The 17,065-nt window shown below is 42.9% G+C and overlaps 1 protein-coding gene across 7 annotated transcripts in view; it reads right to left on the bottom strand.

The window, feature by feature from the left end:
* The window catches only part of FANK1 (fibronectin type III and ankyrin repeat domains 1), a 128,758-nt gene that overhangs the window by 4,080 nt on the left and 107,613 nt on the right, over positions 1 to 17,065 (bottom strand). For 4 of the 7 annotated variants that reach the window (XM_054436490.1, XM_063670395.1, XM_054436489.2 and 1 more), the window contains 6 exons: positions 16,734 to 16,858; positions 15,969 to 15,986; positions 9,965 to 10,046; positions 8,837 to 8,911; positions 7,975 to 8,040; positions 470 to 635 (listed from right to left, as the gene is read on the bottom strand). In XM_054436490.1, the coding sequence (XP_054292465.1) occupies positions 470 to 635; positions 7,975 to 8,040; positions 8,837 to 8,911; positions 9,965 to 10,046; positions 15,969 to 15,986; positions 16,734 to 16,858 (532 nt within the window). The remainder of the gene's footprint in view (positions 1 to 469; positions 636 to 7,974; positions 8,041 to 8,836; positions 8,912 to 9,964; positions 10,047 to 15,968; positions 15,987 to 16,733; positions 16,859 to 17,065) is intronic. The other 3 variants (XM_054436491.1, XM_054436492.1, XM_054436493.2) reach the window with 1 other exon arrangement.

Genomic DNA, 17,065 nt, shown 5'->3' with positions numbered 1-17,065 from the left:
ACCAGCCTGGCCAACATGGTGAAACCCCGTCTCTACTAAAAATACAAAAATTAGTTGGGCGTGGTGGCATGTGCCTGTAGTCCCAGCTACCAGGGAGGCTGAGGCAGGAGAATGGCTTGAACCTGGGAGGCGGAGGCCTCAATGAACTGAGATCGCGCCACTGCACTCCAGCGTGGGTGACAGAGCAAGACTCCATCTCAAAAAAAAAAGAAAAAGAAAGTAGAAGCATCAGGTCCAGCTCTGGATTCAGACCTGTTTCTTTTCCCTACACAAGATAAACCCCCATGACAATCGGAAAGCTCATTCTCATGTCCATTCTAAGGTTTCAGGGGCTTTCTTGCTAAGTCAGAAAACTTTCTCCAGCATTTCTAAGGTTGACTAATCAAAGGCCCTGCTTCTGCCAGACCCCATGGAGCAGCATTTCAGATTCTTAACGATATGTGCGTGGTTAACAAGGCAGGTCCCGTACCTCACAGCCATCCTTTATCATCCACTCAATCACACTGCAGTGGCCTCCATCTGCAGCCCAGTGCAGAGCTGTACAGCCTCCCAGGTCTCTAGCCTGCCAAGAAGCGCCGTGTCTTCGGAGATATTTCACAACATCTAGGTGTCCCGCATAGCACGCCAGCATTAGACTGCAACATACGGAAGCAGCAGCATTTGACAATAAGCACAGTCACCAAATTCAGCTCCACCTTTTACCCTACATGGCTTAAACCAAGAAATCCTAACTTGAGTGGAAAAGCCATGGGAACTCTTCATACAAAACGTACACGTATCCATCAACTGATGTACAAAACGTGGTATATCCATACAATGGAATATTAGAAATGAAGTGCTACAAACATGAATGAACCTCGAAACACTGTGCTGAAAGATGCCAGACATGAAAGGCCACATATTGTCTGATTCCATTTATACGAAATGTCCAGAACAGGCACATCTACAAGACAGAACTAGCAGGTGAGTGGTTGCCTGTGGCTGAAGGGAAGGAGTAATGGGGTGTGATTGCTAAAGAGGGCAGGGCTTCTTTCAGGGGGGCAGGGGATGAATATTCTGGAAGTAGATAGTAGTGGTGGTTCCACAACTTTGTGAATACATTTTTAAATGTTGAATTGTATGTTTTAAAAGGTGAATTTTATGGTATCTGAATTATATCTCAATAAAAAATGAATAGTGACTGTAACTGAGGGTAAAATATTAGATTTTAAAACATCCAAAGTCCATGATATTCAAAAAAGAGAAAAAGGAAAAAAAAAATACTCATTTGACACTATTAGAGATAACTATCAAACCAATTTCTTACTCTAAAAATTGGTATCTAAAAATTAAATACTTTCTTTTTTTTTTTTTAGGATAAAATTTAGTCCATCCCCAGTTGGTGGGGGGAAGCTGTTTTTCACAGAAGACTGCCAACTAATAAATATAAAAGGAACCATAGAGTTAGAAAAACCCTTATTTGTAATTCCCAATTAAATAATTGATTCAGGCAATAAAATTATTGGCACTGAAATTATTGGGTAAAAGTTAATGGGGAGGCCAGGCACAGTGGTTCACCCCTGTAATCCTAGTGCTTTTGGAGGCCGAGGTGGGTGGATTGCCTGAGCTCAGGAGTTCGAGACCAGCCTGAGCAACATAGCGAAACCTCATCTCTACTAAAAATACAAAAATCAGCTGGGAGTGGTGGCAGGCGCCTATAATATTCCCAGCTACTCGGGAGGCTGAGGCAGGAGAATCGCTTGAACCCGGGAGGCGGAGGTTGCAGTGAGCCGAGATCATGCCACTGCACCCCAACCTGGGAGAGAGAGCAACTCTGTCTCAAAAAATAAAAAAAATAAAAAATAAAAGTTAATGGGGAATGGAATATTCACAGGGCAATGAATTATCCCAGAAATTATTTTCTAAGTGCAATGGGAAAACTGTATCTTTAGAGAAGAAAATTTGCTGTCATCATTCTAAAGAAAATAATGAAACCTAGAATCACTACCTGTGAGAAAACCTGCATCACAGGCCTCCCGATGGATGTAACATGAAGTCACAACACTAGCTCTGAAGCATTCCTGCTAAAGTGTTAACCTGAGTCTAATTAAGCCTTTAATTTTTTTTTAATTCTTTAAAAATTTCACCTTGTTGCCCACGCTGGTTTCAAACTCATGGTCTCAAGTGATCTTCCTGACTCGGCCTCCCAAAGTGCTGGGATTACAGGCAGGAGCCACAGCACCCAACCTAATAGAGCCCTCAAGCCTGTCTTTAACTTTATTGTTAATAAAGGGATAGATGAACAAGTGAAATGCCTGCCCCACAACCAGGAGACAAGCAAATCCAGAACATAGGACATTCTATAAGATAACTGGTCTGCTCTCCTCAAAGAGTCACTGCTATGAGAAAAAAAAATTTTAAAGAGAGGACTGATCTAGAATAAGAGACTATAAAGAGAGCGAATGGCCAGATGAAATGTGGGAACGTCTCATCCCACACCACCTCCCAAACCCCACACCACCCCCAAAACCCCACACCACCTCCCAAATAGAGCTGTGGGAGACCTTTGGGGAACAGGTTGGGAGACCTGCAGGGGTGGTTGTGTATCAATGATATTAAGGAATTAGTTGAAGTGTCTTAGAAGTGATATGATACGATTACTATGCAGGTTAATGACTGTTTTTAGGAAACATTTTCTGACGTATTGAGGGGTGAAGGGTTATGCTACCTACTAATTTCAAAATAGTTCAGCAAGAATGAAAAAAAAAAAAAAAGGTGAGGCAAATATGGCCAAATGTCAACTGCCAAGCCTAGGTGGGGGGTATACAGGTGTTTGTTGTACTATTCTTTTTTTCTAAATGTGTAAATATTTCAAAATAGAGAGTTGGAAAATAAAACAGAAGATCTTCTCACTAGGGAAACGTGCAAAGCCTCTGAGTGATAACTGGAATATCCAGCTCCCAAGGCAAGGCACAGCCGAGCTGAGATGGGGCCAGACCTCTGCAGCCGCATGTCCTCACACAGTCCTTCATTTCTTGGAGACCCCCAGAAGACAGTCAGCATGGTGCAGCACCTGCCTGCCGGGTTTAGGGTGTTCATACTGCTTTCCCAAGCACTCAAAGGTCTTTAGAATGACCTTTGCTAAGGGAAGAAAACTTCATTTTTTAAATTATATTCAAATAGAACTCTAATTATCTGCATGACTTTTTTTTTTTTTTTGGAGACAGAGTCTCACTCTATCGCCCAGGCTGGATTGCACTGGCATAATCTTGGCTCACTGCAACCTCCTCCTCCTGGGTTCTAGTGATTCTCCTGACTCAGCCCCTCGAGTAGCTGGGATTACAGGCGTGCAACACCATGCTCGGCTAATTTTTGTATTTTTAGTAGAGACAGGGTTTCACCAGCCTGGCCAGGCTGGTCTCAAACTCCTGACCTCGTGATCCGCCCGCCTCAGCCTCCCAAAGTGCTGGGATTACAGGTGTGAGCCACCACGCCCAGCCTATCTGCATGATTTTTAAATAATGCTTCTTTTCTGATTATAAAGTAAGGCATGGTACCTAGAAAAAAAATCCCATATCAGAGTCACCCACAGCCTCACCTCACAGAGAACAAACTCTTAAGATTCTGTTGAATTTGCTCTAGGTGGTGAGGAGGATTGTTTAATAACCAGCCCCGGAGGCTCTGGATTGCTGAGCAATGAGCTCATTGAGACCAGGCGCTCTTCCTTCCCAGGGATAGGCACAGCCCTGAACTTACCACCTCCCACTGGCAGAAAGCCACCAAGGTCCTCCAAGTGCCAAGCAGCTGGAGTCAGCCACCACCCCAACTGCCATCTGAACTCAAACTGCCTGGCACCCACGGGGTCTGTTATCTGCTGCTTTATAAGAACGCCCCTCTCTGGTTCACAGGGTGGGAGAAAGGGAGAGTGGCCAGGAGATAGCACGCTCCTGAGCACGGCCCTGCAGGGCATCCCACTGTGCCCCAGTACAAGCCCACCAGAAACGGAGGACCCGCTCCGCTTGCTTGCTGCTGAGTCGCCTGCTCAGAGTCACATTCCTAGCTCTACACAAAATCCCGTCTTTTCTCTCGTTTTGTATGATTTTCTCTTCTCCCTGCCTTTTAAAAGTATTATTTCAGTTTATTATTTCATAGACTTCCCTGTTTACTTAAGCACTGAAAACAGCATTCACATACTAAATATTCCATCATATGAATATATCATAACTTCAATTAGTCCATTATTGTCAGACATTTAAGTTGTTTCACATTTTCCGCAATTTTAAATAAGGCAACAACGAACACCCTTACTAATCGTATTTGCATTTCTGATTGTTTCCTAAAATGGGATCACTGTGTCCATGGATGTGGCTTAATTTGGATGCACATTTCCAAATTGCTTTCCAGAAAGATGATACCAATTCACATTTCTATCAACTATATTTGAAAGTACAGGTTATTTCACTGCATCTTTACCAACATGATTATTTTTTAATCACCAATTTGATAGGTAGAAAAATTGTTATTACTAGTAATGCTAAACATCTTTATATGAATTGCTTATATTGATTCGGCTATAAATTGTCTTCTTGTGTAAACTGCTTTTTTCTACTGTCTGTGGAGGCGTTTTTGGAGTATACGTATGGGCGTGTGTGTGTTCTATACATTAAAGATGCTGGTAATTTGTCTATAATACATTTGTAAATATTTCCCTGGAATGTCCTTAACATTGTAATTAAGTTTTTAAAAATATATAATACACTTAATCTTTTTCTTAATGATTCCTTTCAATGCATTTATTCCTTTCACATTACAAGATAAAATAATTATGCCCCTGTGTTTTCTGGTCATTTTTTATGGTTTTGTTTTTTACATTTAATTCTTAATTCATCTGGAATTTATTTTGGTACATGCTATAAGACCAGGACCTAACTTGACTTTTTTCTTCAAACATCCTATTTTTCCAATACCTTCCTCAATGGTTTATGTTACTTCTATCATCATATACCAGGTTCTTACGTAGATAGGGATCTATTTGAGGATTTCTATTCCATTCTACTTTTTTTCTGATTATTTGTTCCAATATCATACTACTTTAATTACTATAACGTTATGAGGCATTTTAATAACTGTCAAGGCAAGTCCTTCCACATTCTTTCTTGACAAAGTTTTAGTAGATATTATCTATTTGTTCTTCTAGATAAATTACAATCATTTTGACAGGTTCCCAAGAATAATTCCAGTTGAGGCTCCATTGAACCTCAATGCAGTATTTGAGAAGAACTAAAAATTGTATAATAGTCAATCTTGCCATTCTGGCATATGACATGTCTTTATTTCTTAAATTTTTATATCTCTCAGTAAGGTTTTTAGGGTTTTTTTAATTCAGATTTCCTACCTTTCTTGTTTCCATTCTATTTTATTTCCCCATTATATTCATTAACCAGTAATTGCAGGGATTTAAGAAAGTCTTTTCTTTGCTTTGTAGCTGTCCACTTTACTGAGCCTCCTTATTAAGTCCAAGTTTTTCAAGCTGATTCTGTTGGGTTCTACAGGAACTAAATCATACCTCTTATCTCAGTTCACATCTTCTTAAGTGGATCAGCCTTCAAAATACTGTCTAATCATGAAATAACAAAATATATCTGTATTTACCATATGCCAGGAACTGTTTTATGCAGTTTTCATATTAACTCATTAAATGCCTACGAGCTATAAGTACTTCTGTTATTCGAATTTTATAGACATGAAACTGAGATACGGAGAGGTTAGGTAGCCTGCCCAAGGTCACACCACATCCTCAGAGGGATGCAGATTTCACATCAAGCTCTCTACCACTCTCCTGGGCTTCACTACTAATTTTGGAAAGGAATTTGCCACTACTAAGAATGACACTGGCTGACTGAGATGATTTAAAAAATAAAAGAAACCTTTGTTGAATGAAGGATTCCTTTGATTGCAGCATACAGACACTTCCTACCTCCCATGTGCCATATACTGTTCAAAGGCTGAGAGTATCCTTCACTTTAAAAAAATAAGATACTTCTATCAAGACCATCCTGGCTAACACGGTGAAACCCCATCTCTACTAAAAATACAAAGTTAGCCGGATGTGGTGGTGGGCACCTGTAGTTCCAGCTACTTGGGAGGCTGAGGCAGGAGAATGGTGTGAACCCAGGAGGCGGAGCTTGCAGTGGGCTAAGATCGCACCACTGCACTCCAACCTGGAGGACAGAGTGAGACTCCGTCTCAGGAAAAAAAAAAAAAAAAAAAAAAAAGATACTTTTTAACATACATGCCAAGTTACACCCAATTTTTGTTTTGCATCTACACAAATAAAGGTTTTCACCTTTAATCGACTGATGGGAAGTGTTATGTTAAAAAATTTCCTAATACCTTACTACCCTCCAGTATGGCCCTCATAGGTGGGATGGAAGAGATTTATAAATACCTACACACAAACAAACATACAAATAGCTCTTTTTTCTCTATCAAATTTTAGCAATGAGGTTGTCCTCTGGAGCTTTCCAGCTTCCTCTCTGCTCTGGAAAAGCCCAAGGTTATTATCAGTGCCTAGAAAATCTGAACAGGTTCACTGGTCAAATAGTCAAGCCACGGAGCCTACATTGGAGGTAATTTTTAAATGAATTTTCTAGTTTCTTGCATGGATATTGGTTATTTCAAATTTTCTGCTTCTTGGGTTGACTTGGTGGTTTAAATTTTCTCAGAAAAAATATCCATTTCAATGAAATTATCTACTATTATAGACACAAACTTTTCATGTTTACATTTTCTCTATAACCATTGTTATTGTTCTCTTTCAAACTTCTAATTTTTTTCTCCTTAGATTTACAAGATTGGTGTATCTTATTAGATAGCTTTTTGTTTAAGAGGCAACTCTTACATTTCTCAATAACCTTTCTATTTTTTAATCAATGTCTACTTTTAATTCTTTCATTTTCCCTACTCTCTTTATGCTTTTTTTCTTTCCCTTTTCAGATTGCTATTATTCTTTTCAAACTTGGAGTTGATAGCTTAGTCTCAACCTATAAGTTATTTGGAAAAATACTTTTTAAATTTATAAGTGATATTTAAGATATTGTTATTTAAAATCTATTGCTGTATTGTGTTCAGAGAATGTAAATGTAGAAGATAGGCCTTCTGATTTGAGAAGTTAGTTGGGGTTTTCTTCACGGCCTCCCCGAGAAGGTCAGTGTTTGGCAGCTGTCCGTCGATGCCATCCTACAGTGCCCAAGCCCTGGTTCTGCGTGTGTTGTGACCACAGCCCCTGAAGCCAGGGTCTGGCATTTTGCTCAGTGTTTCACCCATGCGCCAAGCACAGCGCCTGGCAAGTAGTAATCCGTCAATAAACATGGGTTAGTTGGAATTTATTGATTAATGACTCGATGAGCAAGTGTTTTCAGGTCTTTCAGGAACACTCTCATCTGTCCTTTATGTGTGTCACGTTCTTCCCCTGATCTTTTCCTATAGTGTTCTCAGCCCTCCTAGGGGACATGTGCCTCTCTCACCTTAGGAAACTGCTCTGGGTATCTCTCTTGTGGTAATTTGTCTGCTTCTTTAGAAACAACGAAGATTTCTTAGCAACGAATGAGGCTGAAATGCAGCGGGGGCCTGAGAGAGGCACAGGGTGCCGGGGGCAGGCGCTTACACCCACACCCAGCACGGATGACGAGAGCTGCTCTGTAGCTGCCATTTCCCATGCACTGCGTGTCCACTGGGCACAGGGACCATGCCAAAGAAGTCACCATACGTTACAACAGATGCCCCCCTAAGCACCCTGGTGAGCAAAAGCACAAGACCATGTGAGCAAGCCAGCTTTTGTGATCACCATCCTTCCTCGGCAACCCACTCATCTCTCAGGACTGTCAAAAGAAACTCAAGACAATGTTTGGGTGAAATCACAACCCCTCTGGGCACAGGCCTAGCAACACAATTCTGAGAACATCAGCACAATTTCAGTCATATCCCACCTCCTACCTGTCCTTGCCACTTCCATTCTTCAGATTCACGTCTGTGCCATTAGAAACTAGGATTTTCACAAGCCTAAAGGAAACAAACAAGTGTAAGTGTAGCTAGATAAGTCACCTTGATCACTCAGAACCCACAATAGTCCAGTAAAAATGAGTAACACAGAATCCAAGATGTATCTTTGCAACAGTTTCTTCTGCACCTTCAGAAGCCAGCTGGTTTTAAAACCAGGCACCATTAAAACCAGAAAACCACCTCTTTATTCCAGAAATGTGGGCTTTTACCTTTGACACGAGTTATTCATTAAAATCAAATGAAAGCACATGAAACAAATTGGGCTACCAAAATAATTCACTGTCCTTTGAATGGCCATTTTTAATATATTCTTAAATGGTAGCATGTAATGAAGATGCATTTCTGTTTTTTTCAAATGGCATTTAATTAAAATATAAATGAAAATAAGGTATTCGTATTAATACTTATCTCCGTGTGGAACAGATAATGAGAGTGTATCTGTGAAAATTATATCTTAGCAACCTGGCAGAAAGTTTTCCAGAATATCCCTCTCTCTACATTTAAAAAAAAATTGAATTCCAATAACCAGTTTTCTAAGAACATAAAAAATATATTGCATGTAATTAAATGGCTACCTCTCTTCCTCAACATGAGATTTACATTCTCTCCTGCACACGTGTCACCTTATGATTACAGTAGCTGGATGTCTAAGCCATCAATGTTGCGGTTTGGGAGATAGAAAAGAAACGGTTCCGCCATGGCCCTTTTTCCTCCCGTCCTTATCCTGACCAGAGCCTTTGAATCAAATAAAAAGTTAAATCCCCAAGAGAGATTTAAAAAAAAAGAAGAGCCATACCTGGTGTATCCTTTCTGGGCAGCAACCATCAGAGCGGTAAAGCCAAACTTATTGGGAACATCAACCTTAACATGGCTTGGGAAAAGCAGAGAAAAGAGATAAGCACGCTCAGTACAGCTACTGCAGTCGAAGCCAGTGGTTCTCACGGGGCTTAGGTGGGTAAAATGCCTCATTTTACTGAAAATTCCAATTTCTTTGGGGCCATTAAATCTTTTCTTGTCTTAGACTGCTAAGAATCTTCTAAACTATATGCCTAATAGTCTATGAGATTCAAATGTATCATAAAAGAGAAAATTGATGTAATTTCACTTAAAATATGCATGCTTCGGCTCAAAGCCATGAGGCCATCAGATAAAGCACCCTCCAATGAACACAGCTCTTTAAGATAGCTGAGGACAGTGTCTTCACTGCTGACTCTCAGCTCCACCGAACATCAGTCTGTATGGGTGGAGACTCAGGCTTTATCCTTGCTTCCCATCTCACCTACTGGGTAGAGAGCAGTCCTTTCGGAGGTCTTCACGCACATACTCCAGCGTAGCAGCTTTGGCTTTTTGTGGGAACCTTCTCTTAAGAGCTCCAAATTACAGAGCCGAATTTACAAATGACTTGTCTTCTAGGGCACTCAAAACCATTGATTCAAAAAGAACCTAGGTAACATCTACTTTTCATGTAGGAGGCAGCTTCAAACATCTCATCTGCAGCAGCTATATTCACCATTTCCCCTCTAGTGTTAGATCAACCTTTTAAATTAGAAAGCAGTTGATTTGGCAAGTCCCTCGTTTCATCAGAAATTAGATGTGGGCATTTGGGGGTGAAATTTGCCTAAATGCTGTGGCTTATAAGCAAGAGACAGAAATTATTTCTGGGAAGAAAATATGACACCCAGCCTTGTAATTTCCTTTTACAATTTCTATTACACAATCACAAAATATAACATTTACATGGGGCTTCACGAGCATCTTTATTAACTGTGGTTTATTAACTCACACCAGTCACCTGAGACCCATTTTGGAGGCAGTTTCAAAGGCATGAGAATTTTTAGGAAAACAAAATGAAACTACTGCATGTATTTCTGTGCACTTTATAGGCATGGGGGGAAAAAAAAAACAACTGACAGAGTTCTCTCACCCTCCTTGAAGTATTCGGACCAGCAAATCTTCATCATTCACACTGACAGCCTGATGCAAGTGTTCACTACTTATGGGCTCTCCTGGAGAAATGAGATGGAGGGCAGTCATCCAGAACATCAGAAAAGGAGACTGCTTCCCGCCATCCTCCTCCCGTGGCCTCCAGGGGATCATCTTCAGGAAGGCGCTTGGCTATTCCTGGAAGTATAACTTACATTTCCTACTCACCTGCTTCTTTTACCAAAAAAGACCTTGTTTTCACATATTAAGAGAACATTTTGACTGACCTAAAGCTTGGGACATTTCCAAGTTATAAAGTATTGCTTTGTGAATGTTATTTTGATATTTGGAAATAATCCTTTCAGATTTCATAAGACTTAATAAATGTCTCCTACAAGCAAGGAAAACCTCAGCAATTGTCACAACATGCTAGTTTCATTTGCCAAAGAGATGTTAAACTACTTGGGGGGAAAAAAAAAAAAAGACAAAGTGCTTTAACATTTGAAATTAAAATTTTCAGTTCTTCCCAGGAAGGTGACATACATATTGGCCTTGTCTTCTCTGAGCTTGTGGGGGCAGAAGGGCTTCGACCCACAGGAAGGTGAGGAGCACGGGGAGAGAGCTTGCCAACGAGCAAAGACCCAGGAGGAGTCCAGAAGCCTAAAAGAACAATGGGCCACAGCCGGGGAGGACAACAGCTCCACAGCGAAGCCAACAGGCAGGCGGGCAGCACAAGCAGAGGGAGAATAAAGGGCTATGTGGAAGCTGCCCATCTTTCTAGGCGTTTCTAGTTTCATTTGTTCTTTATTCTACACCTTCTGATTTTTAAAAAGTATCACGATTAAGCTTAAATGAAATAATACCAATGAAGCACTTGGAATAGCACCTGACACATCGTTAGTACCCAGCACACACCTGTTGTTGGGGGTGACAGTAGCAGCAGCTGCCATCATCAGTGGATACAGCCCCACCACTTCTTACGTACTCCAACTGTACACACGCCCAGCCCCTCACCCGCATGCGGCAAGAGTTTGAGTTTATAATCCCTGGTCTAAATAACCTCAAAGGTCTCATTCATTCATTCAACAAACCTAAGTAATGTACATGCTAAGTCCTGTGCTAGGCTCTAGGGGGTTAGCATGAAAAAAGCTCACCATTACCTCCCATGCTCACTTACACTGTAGTGCCCGCTTTCAGCCTGTTATTCTAAACCCTGAAAGAAAATATCCACTCCTACCCCATCCTCCCCCACTGCACCCTACACTGCCTCCTGGGGCTCACCCACCCTCCCCCACTGCACCCTACACCGCCTCCTGGGGCTCACCCACCCTCCCTTCTTATAGTCCGGCCCAGAGAGGTCAGCTAGCCTCCCTCTTCCTGCTCCTTATGGTAGAAAATCTCTCTGGGATGCCAGTTCCTGGGCATAGGAGACACTTTTTCTCTAGGTTTCCTCGGAGGGTTTCAGTGGTGCAAAGTGAATTGGGCAATGTACAAACTGGGAAAACAGTGAGACAGGAGAATAAAAGGATTTCTACCAGAATGATCTTTAGCCGATACCTTTTCCTTTCTTTCATAAAAATAAATTTATGCCAAGTTTAAATTATTTTGAAATAACAATTTTGTCTGCTAGAGCTTGCCAATCTCTTATTTTTTTTTTAGCTACATTATACTTCATCATTCTACACATTTTTTTATCAAAAGTGTCAAATAAAAGTCACACGATAACCTGTCAAAGGCCAAGGCTCACAGCTGTCCCTGGCCTTCCAAGGGAGGTCATGCCATGCTCAGTGGTTTCACTAGAAGGGCTTAAGGAGGCAGGGTTTTATACCCCAGAGGACATTTGGCAATGTCTGGTGACATTTTTGGTTGCCACAACAAAGGGGATGGAGCACTGGCATCTAGAGGATAGAGGCCAAGGAAGCTGCTAAGAATCCATAAGTGCACAGGACACCACAAGGAACCATCCAGTCCCCAGATATCAGTAGTACCAAAGTTGAGAACCCTGGGCTAGATTAATAAGGACTTAAAATCATCATGTGTCTCATCTACACTTTAGGTGGATGAACTTAAACCCATAGACTGTTTCCCTTTCTGTTGCTAACCAGAAGAAAAGTGGTATGTTTATAAAAGTCTCTGTTATCCCATTAACAGGCCCCATTTTTTCCTAATCTGAAATTTCAGCTGCCACTAAAACATAAAAACAAGTCATTTGGATAAATCACCTATAACAACATATAAAGCTCATTCTATTTCTACTAAGTTGTACAATGTGTAGTATCCTAAATCAAATCCTATGAATTAAGCTGTATGTAGGTTTTTTACACAGTGCTTTTAAAATTCTCCTCCAAACCACAAGACTGAGAGTCAGCAAGGCTAAGTTGTCCAAGGTCACCCAGTTAGGAGAAGGCAGCATCAGAGCCAAGGCCAAGTCTTCCATGAGGCCCACTCCTTCCCTTTAGTATTTAGTAAACACTGCAGTATCGACCAGTTCACTATATGCTTCCATTCTTACCAAATTTTAAATACAGATGAACATCATAAGTAAATGTGATCCTCCCCCAAAGTGTTAAAAGAAAGGGGATGCCTAAAAATCTCCCAAAAGGTGCTAACTGCTTGAGATATTAAGGAAAGTTCTAAGGGCAACACCCCCAACCACCTCTCTACACTGACCCCCTTCTACTCCACAGCCTCCATCTTACCTGAACAGAAAGGCTCTCTCGGTGGGGACACTTCCTAGCGCATCCTAACCAGGAAGCTCTACAGCATACAAGTTCACTGCATGCTTATAAGCTTGAGGACCGTTTGTAGCAAAGACCAGGGCTTTTAGTATTAGGATATAATAAATGTAATGCCAGTTCCAGCTTCCACGGGAGGTAAAGAACACTTCACAGCTTACTCTGAGAACAAAGGGACACCTCACTGAAGAGCAGGGAATGACATAATTGTTCCTCAGTCCTTGCTTGCTGAGCAGTAACCACCGTTCCAGGGTGTGAGAGCTCTTTCTCAGTGTTCACTCCTTAACCATCCTCACGCTGCTACCCCAAGAGGGAAAGGTGGGACTGAGGATTACACTGAAACCTATGTGAAGCAACAGAGGTACGAAAATGTCTCCATTTACCTGAATTTGACAAAGAAACAGAAAAGAAATGAAAAGGCCCTTGTTTGCAGTGCACAGCAATTCTTTCTACTCCCACTATAGGCAGGAGTCCTGAGGAACAGAGAGGAAATTCCAGGGTGAACAGAATGTTCCATTCCTCCCACCCCTGAATCCTTCAAGACTTTGTGGGCCTGGCCCAAGGGAATGCCATCAATAAGTGCAACTGAATATTTTTAAAAGGCTGGCCATTGCTCTGCAGGTTTGTTTTTCTAGTGTTTTACCCCGAGTGTTGCAGTTACAATTATCAAACTGATTCTGCCCATGGTAAGGATGTTAGCCCATGCTCACCTGAGCCGGATGGACTCACCAGTCAGGGCCAGGTGAGCGGGGACACTGAGAAGTGCAGAGCAAGGCAGAATGGTCTTGAGGAAGCCATCGCTCATGTTCTCTAAGGGGTCATTTAACTGCAGATGTACCCGCAGATATTGTAATATGGTGATAACACCTTTCTTGGTGGAATTTTAAGTATTAAAAGCAGTAAATAAATCACGAGCTCATTGGAGAAGATATTTGCCAATTAACAAGTAGCAGCTGTTTTTCTTTCTTTATAAGGGCCCAACTGATTAAAATTGTATGCCTCATTTAAGCAAGAATCCCATGTACTTTACCTGGGGGAAAAAAAAGGCTGTTCATTCTTTATTCAAACAAAGTGCATGCCTCTGTGATTCATTAAAACACTCTCAAACTGAATGCAAATTATCACCACGCAGAAGCATTTTGTATCATGTGCACCTTTTTAGTTCTTTGTTTAGCATGATCTGCCTCCTTAGGAGAGAATCTGCTTTGGATATTATAAATATATAACAATAGCATAAGGGAGCTGCAGCCGGCCCGCAGAGCCAAGAGCCTGCCCCAGCTAGGAGGAGGAGGAGGACACCTGATCCTCACCACCCAGTACAGCACTCCCCTGAGGTTGAGAAGGCTTCCTGGCTGCAGGCAGTGATACTATCTATTATCTGGCAGTGAAATGGCCAGGATCACTCCCCCAACACACACACACACACACACACACACACACACACACACACACCCACACACACACCCCAGTCACCACCACACACTCATCCCTGCAGGGGGCCTCATCTAATTACTCATGGAAGCCACGGGGCTGAAAGGACAAACGCCCTGCACCAACTCTCCATGGCTGCCTCTGGAGCCAGGTCAATGGAGAGAAGGCACATCTGGCCCACAGGCACAGCCTGATGTAATTTGGCTGTGTCCTCACCCAAATCTCATCTTGAATTGTAGCTCCCATAATTCCCATGTGTCATGGGAGGGACCTGGTGGGAGATAATTGAATCATGGGGGTGGGGCTTTCCCATGCCGCTCTCATGATAGTGAATAAGTCTCATAAGATCCGATGGTTTTATAAAGGGAAATTCCCCTGCACATGCTCTCTCTTGCCTGCCGCCATGGAAGACATGCCTTTACTCCTTCTTTGCCTTCCACCATGGTTGTGAGGCCTCCCCAGCCATGTGGAACTGTGAGTCCATTAAACCTTCCTTTATAGATTACCAAGCCTCAGGTATGTCTTTATTAGAGTGTTCTCACGCTGCTGATAAACAGCTCTTCCTAAAATTGCTCCAAATGGTACTCCAACCCCATGTAAACTCAGGCTAGGAGGGCCAGAAGCCCCTGCCCTGGCTTTGATGTGCTATTAAGAGGATGCTAGAGGCCACCTGAAGCCCACCATGGAAGGCTGTAGAACCAACCATATTCACCCTCACCTGGAAGGTTCAGGTGGACTCTCACTGGCCAGTGGAAAACTAATACATCTCCCAACAAACATAAATGCAACCTGAGAAAATCAGTGTTTCTTTTCATATTCTTAATTCTGCCACTGGTCCTTAATTCATCACACCCATCCATCCATCCGTCTGTCCATCCATCAAGGATCTTCTTTTTTTTAGAGAAAGGGTCCTGCTCTGTTGCCCAGGCTGGAGAGTGCAGTGGTGCCACCACCATAGCTCACTGTAGCCTTGAACTCCTGGAATCAAGTGATATTCCTGCTCGGGCCACAGGCACACACACTGACTTATTTATTAAGAAACTCCCACAAGCTAAAGATGGCCAACCCATCGTCCACCCTTTTGGAGCCTGCAATGTAGGTGAGAGACCAAAAGGTAGACAAATACTTAAGAGAAGATGCAAGAAGTATTCATAGAGGTGGGGGAATACTGCTCTGTACCTGGGGAGGAGGGAAAGCATGTGACAGAGAAGGGGAAAGCCACACGAGGAATCGCCCCTGCCATGCTTGCCCATGGAGCAGGCTCAGTGAGCACAGCAATGAAGTGAGTGCTCCAGGGAAGAGGGGCAGAGGTAGGCGAGTGTGCAGTGGCAGGAGGCCTGTGGGCGGTGGGGACGGCAAGAGGATGGGAGGGAGCAGAAAGGTAGCCTGGGACGGCGTCCTGGCTGGGGTTGCCCAGAGTTTCTGTTCATACACCTGGCTCCCTTTGCCACCTCTTCCTCCTGCCCCTTCTCCTGCAGTGCCCTCTGCCTTCCTTCAGCACGCAGAGCTCATGTTCTGCCATCTTTGCTTTCTCTTAAGAACCCCAGAGGTAAGTATCTTCCATATAACAGCAAATGTTCTCGACACTGCCGGATGAAGGAATGAGCCCTCTTTTTTTACCTGAATCCCCAGAGTTGACCATTTCACATCACAAGTCTCCTCTGAAATTGTGTTTTCACAGCTAAACTCCCAGTTTGCTAAACTCAGATCCTGTCCCCTCAAGCCAGGTCTGCAACTGAAGGTACCACAGCTCAAAAACTGAGTTAACTTTAGTCTACACAAAAATTATCATGAAGAAATGCCTAAAGGACACAGTTGAAAGCCATGGAAAGCACATACCTCCAAGCCAAATGCTACCTGGAATAAAACAGGAAAAACAGCTTTACTCACAAAAGGAAGGTTTCCTTTGGGCAACCGAAAAATTACTCGCCTGTGTTTTCAGTGGGTGGGCCGTGGAGAACACTTGTGACCATCCTAATTTTTACAACGCTCTTGCTCAGAGATGGCCCTGGACATAGATAGCATCTTTAAAATACCAATCTCAGAAACAACCTTAAAACTCAGCCGGCTGAAGGGCTCAGAGGTCTCCATGTGGGGGTCTCCCTCACAGGATTCTCCGTGCATGCAGCAGCACTGTTCATTCACCCTCACTCACTGTGACCCCAGGAATGGGGTTTGTGTGGCAAGTTAAGACGCACACCCTGGGGTTGTCTAAAATGGACAAGACGCTGAATGGAGCTGCTTGCCCGAGAACGCTCAGGCAGGCGGCCTGCTTGGCTGTGTGGGGACGCTTAGGCTTACCCAGCCCACACCCCGTGGCCCATTTCCTAAGAAAGGTGACTCCATCCTTTTGTGCTGAATGGCTACTAACAGGACAGTTCTGGCACAAAAATAGCTCTCCCAGTTTGTGAAAGCATAATTAGACTTCCCTGACATTACAAGTTATGGCAAGGCCCAACTAGTAAATATTATTGCAGTGTTTAAAAATGGTATCATTTCTGCTTCTGGTAAGGCCAAACAAGAGGCAGAATATTTTTATCTCTAAATTGCTTGTCATCTCCATTGATCTAGAGACAGGTAAGTGCGGAGGGTCTGAATACTCACTGGTCGTAGACACTGAGACGAGTGGACTGTACTCACACTCCCCAGAGGGGCTGGTGACCTTCAGGCGAAATCTGTACAGCGTCCTTGGTTCCAGACCTTCAACAACATGCTTCGTTGCGTATCCCCTAGACAGGAGGAGACAAACATGCTGACAACACCAGGTAGCTTAATCTGCACTCTCTGATAAGACAGGAAAAGAGCAGGTGGAAGTGATTTTCCTTCTATTTCCAGGACAGAGCTGATGGATGCTGCTTTGCTGAACTCCGAGAGAATGAAGGACAAGTCCCACATGGCGCCCCTGTCCCTATCCAGCAGGTGCACTCTGTCCCATA

This window comes from Pongo pygmaeus, chromosome 8 (assembly GCF_028885625.2).
Source record: "Pongo pygmaeus isolate AG05252 chromosome 8, NHGRI_mPonPyg2-v2.0_pri, whole genome shotgun sequence".
NCBI lineage: Eukaryota > Metazoa > Chordata > Mammalia > Primates > Hominidae > Pongo > Pongo pygmaeus.
This window is presented reverse-complemented; position numbering and strand designations above follow the sequence as displayed.